Source organism: Molossus molossus, unplaced genomic scaffold, assembly GCF_014108415.1.
Source record: "Molossus molossus isolate mMolMol1 unplaced genomic scaffold, mMolMol1.p scaffold_m16_p_2, whole genome shotgun sequence".
Taxonomy (NCBI): Eukaryota; Metazoa; Chordata; class Mammalia; order Chiroptera; family Molossidae; genus Molossus; species Molossus molossus.
In genome coordinates, this window is record NW_023425355.1 from 30421028 (window position 1) to 30423652 (window position 2625).

At 43.3% G+C, this 2625-nt stretch overlaps 1 protein-coding gene across 1 annotated transcript; it reads left to right on the top strand.

Moving 5' to 3' along the window:
• Nucleotides 1-347: 347 nt before the first annotated feature.
• ZCCHC18 (zinc finger CCHC-type containing 18) lies at nucleotides 348-1711 on the top strand. Its single transcript, XM_036271199.1, is given in 3 exon segments — nucleotides 348-843; nucleotides 846-1169; nucleotides 1172-1711. Coding segments are annotated over 3 exon segments (1239 nt in total). The 3' UTR covers nucleotides 1591-1711.
• Nucleotides 1712-2625: the final 914 nt, after the last annotated feature.

The following is a 2625-nucleotide window of genomic DNA, read 5'->3' on the forward strand; positions in this document are numbered from 1 at the left end:
CACTCTCATCCCTCTTGGATTGGTGTGAGGAGATGGATGTGGCTCTGAAAAGCATCCTTCTTATCATGGAACACTTACTAGCTCCAGAAGGTTATAACTGACAGTTTCCTGTAGGGTAATTTTAGGGCAGTGGGCAAATATAAAATGCACTGTAGGGTATTCAGGAGGGTTGAGAAAGCTACTGCAGGCTGCTTCCCTGAGGGCTACTACCTTATTGAACTTATCCTTCCCTTTTCTTTACAGCTCCTATTGAGGTACAAGGAAGGCAGAGCCCAGGAACATTGCTCTGGGGATTCCTCTTGAAGATTAGGCTTTTCTAAAAAGCCTGAGCATCTTGTTACATATAGATGATCATTGATCATTCTGTCTTGGCTAGCATCAGTGCACATGTGGGCAATAGCCAGCGGCAGAATGCACACTTGCCCGCTTGGGCCCATTCCATGTTGAGGTTCCTGGGAAGGAATCTTGGTCCTTTAAGGGTTAACAGGGCAGAAAGAAACATGAAGTTGTTTTCTGGCATGGTGGTACCTACCCAAGGGGAAGAAACCTTTGAAAACTGGCTAATCCAAGTCAATGGGGTCTTGCCAGATTGGAAATAGTTTGAAGAGGAGAAGCTAAAGTGCCTGAAAACCCTTAGGGGCCCTGCTCAGGAGGTCATGTGTTTGCTTCAGGCAGCCAACCCCAGCCTAAGTGTGGCAGGTTTCTCACATGCAATGAAATTGGTCTTTGGGGAGTCTGATAGCAGTGTCGCTGCCCATAGTAAAATTTTCAACACTTTGCAGGCACAGGGGGAGAAAGCCTCCCTTAATGTGATCCGTTTAGAAGTACGGCTCCAGAATGCCATTTGGCAGGGATCATACCTGAGAAAAATGCAAACCAGACTCTCTTGCACCAGCTCCTTTCAGAGGCCCAGCTGAATGGGGACCTGCATTACAGGCTGAAGCATCTTCTCAAGATATATGCAAATGATCAGGAGCATCTCCCAAATTTCCCGGAGTTAATCAAGATGATAAGGGAGGAGGAGGATTGGGGTAACAATTTTATAAAATGGAAGCAGGCCAAGAGATCTGAGCTATTATTCATGGAGAGGGCAGCAAGCCCTGTAGCATTTCAGGTCCCCTAGCCAATTGTGATCAGCAGTGCTGACTGCAATGTGATAGAGCTAGATGATACCTCAGTGACTCAGATGAGGATGTGATCCTGGTAGACCCTCCACTTCCATCCATGGGTGCCCCTCCCCTCAGAGACAGGGTCAGACCTCAGGATCAAGCACTGGTCATTAATTCCCCCAACAGTTCCCAAGTTCAATCTCCTTCCACCAGTGGTGGTTCTGGGTATAAGAATAATGGTCCTGGGCATATGCTTAGAGACAAGAAGTGAAAATACACAATCTGCTGTTCATACTGTGGCAAGGAGGACCACTCCAAGGAAATCTGTGACAATAAGAGCAACAAGGTCCAGGTATTTGAGAACCTGATCATCACCCTGCATGCACTGACACCTACAGAGGAAGAGGGGTCAAAAGAGGTACCTAGTGAACACAATGATCTCTCTGAGCCACAGTATGGTGCTAAACCCAGCCTTAAGTGAACCCTTAGCTATATTCAAAAACTGGTGATGAAAAAAATGGGGGTAGTTTCTATCTTTGTGAATTAATCCACAAAATAGTTTTCTTTGGGGAAAAAGAGGTCTTGGAAACCAGCAAAGTGGAGGGGATGGCCTGACCTTTGTCCCCCTAAGGGTCTACTCTCTGTATTTATTTCTTTGCTGACTTTATTTGTTTTATGAAAGGAGTAAAACTCTTTGTTAAACCTTAAAAAAATGTAGAAAAATAGAAAAACTAAAGTACAAATTACCTGAAACTCTCCATTCATATAACCATTGTCATCCCTTTGATGAATGTCCTTTTAGGTATTTCATTATTTATATATATATATATATATATATATATATATATATATATATAATCAAATGTAAGTGCTGTTCTGTACTGTGTATTTTTCACCAAGCAATGTATATGGTGACATTCTATGTCAATGAATATATATAAGCATCAAGTTTAATGTCTCTGTGTGTGATATTACTTTTAGAAATATAGAGGAAAAATAAGAAAACTAAATATAGAAACTGTAATAAAAAGGGTCATACTCTGAAGTGGAATTTTTATCAACCTCATTTAGACATGAGGAAAAGGGAAGCTGAAAAGGGCTGAATATCTACCTAGGAGCCCATTACCACAATTGACCTGTCTCCTAAGTGACAGTCAAGTCCACATCCACTAGTTAATAATGTCCCAATGCTTTTTTCTCTGATGCATCTGAGATATCTGATGATGGGACGGGGTGGAGGCAAAAATGGCAAAAGGGTACTTCAGGGGCTCCATTCCTGTTCACTTTGGGAAGGGGCAGCTCTTCCTTCCCTGGGAAAATTCCATAGATTGCTGCTACTGCTGCTTCTGGACAATGCCTGGTAGCAGCATCAAAACTGCCCTTTGGGCTGACACTGCCCACTCTGCATCCTCCAAAATTACAGAGAAGCTACTTGAGAGTGTGGTACGAGGAGGCTCAGTCCTCCCAAGCCTCGCTCTAGACGCATGTAAGAAGATACAAAAAGCCCAAAGATTCC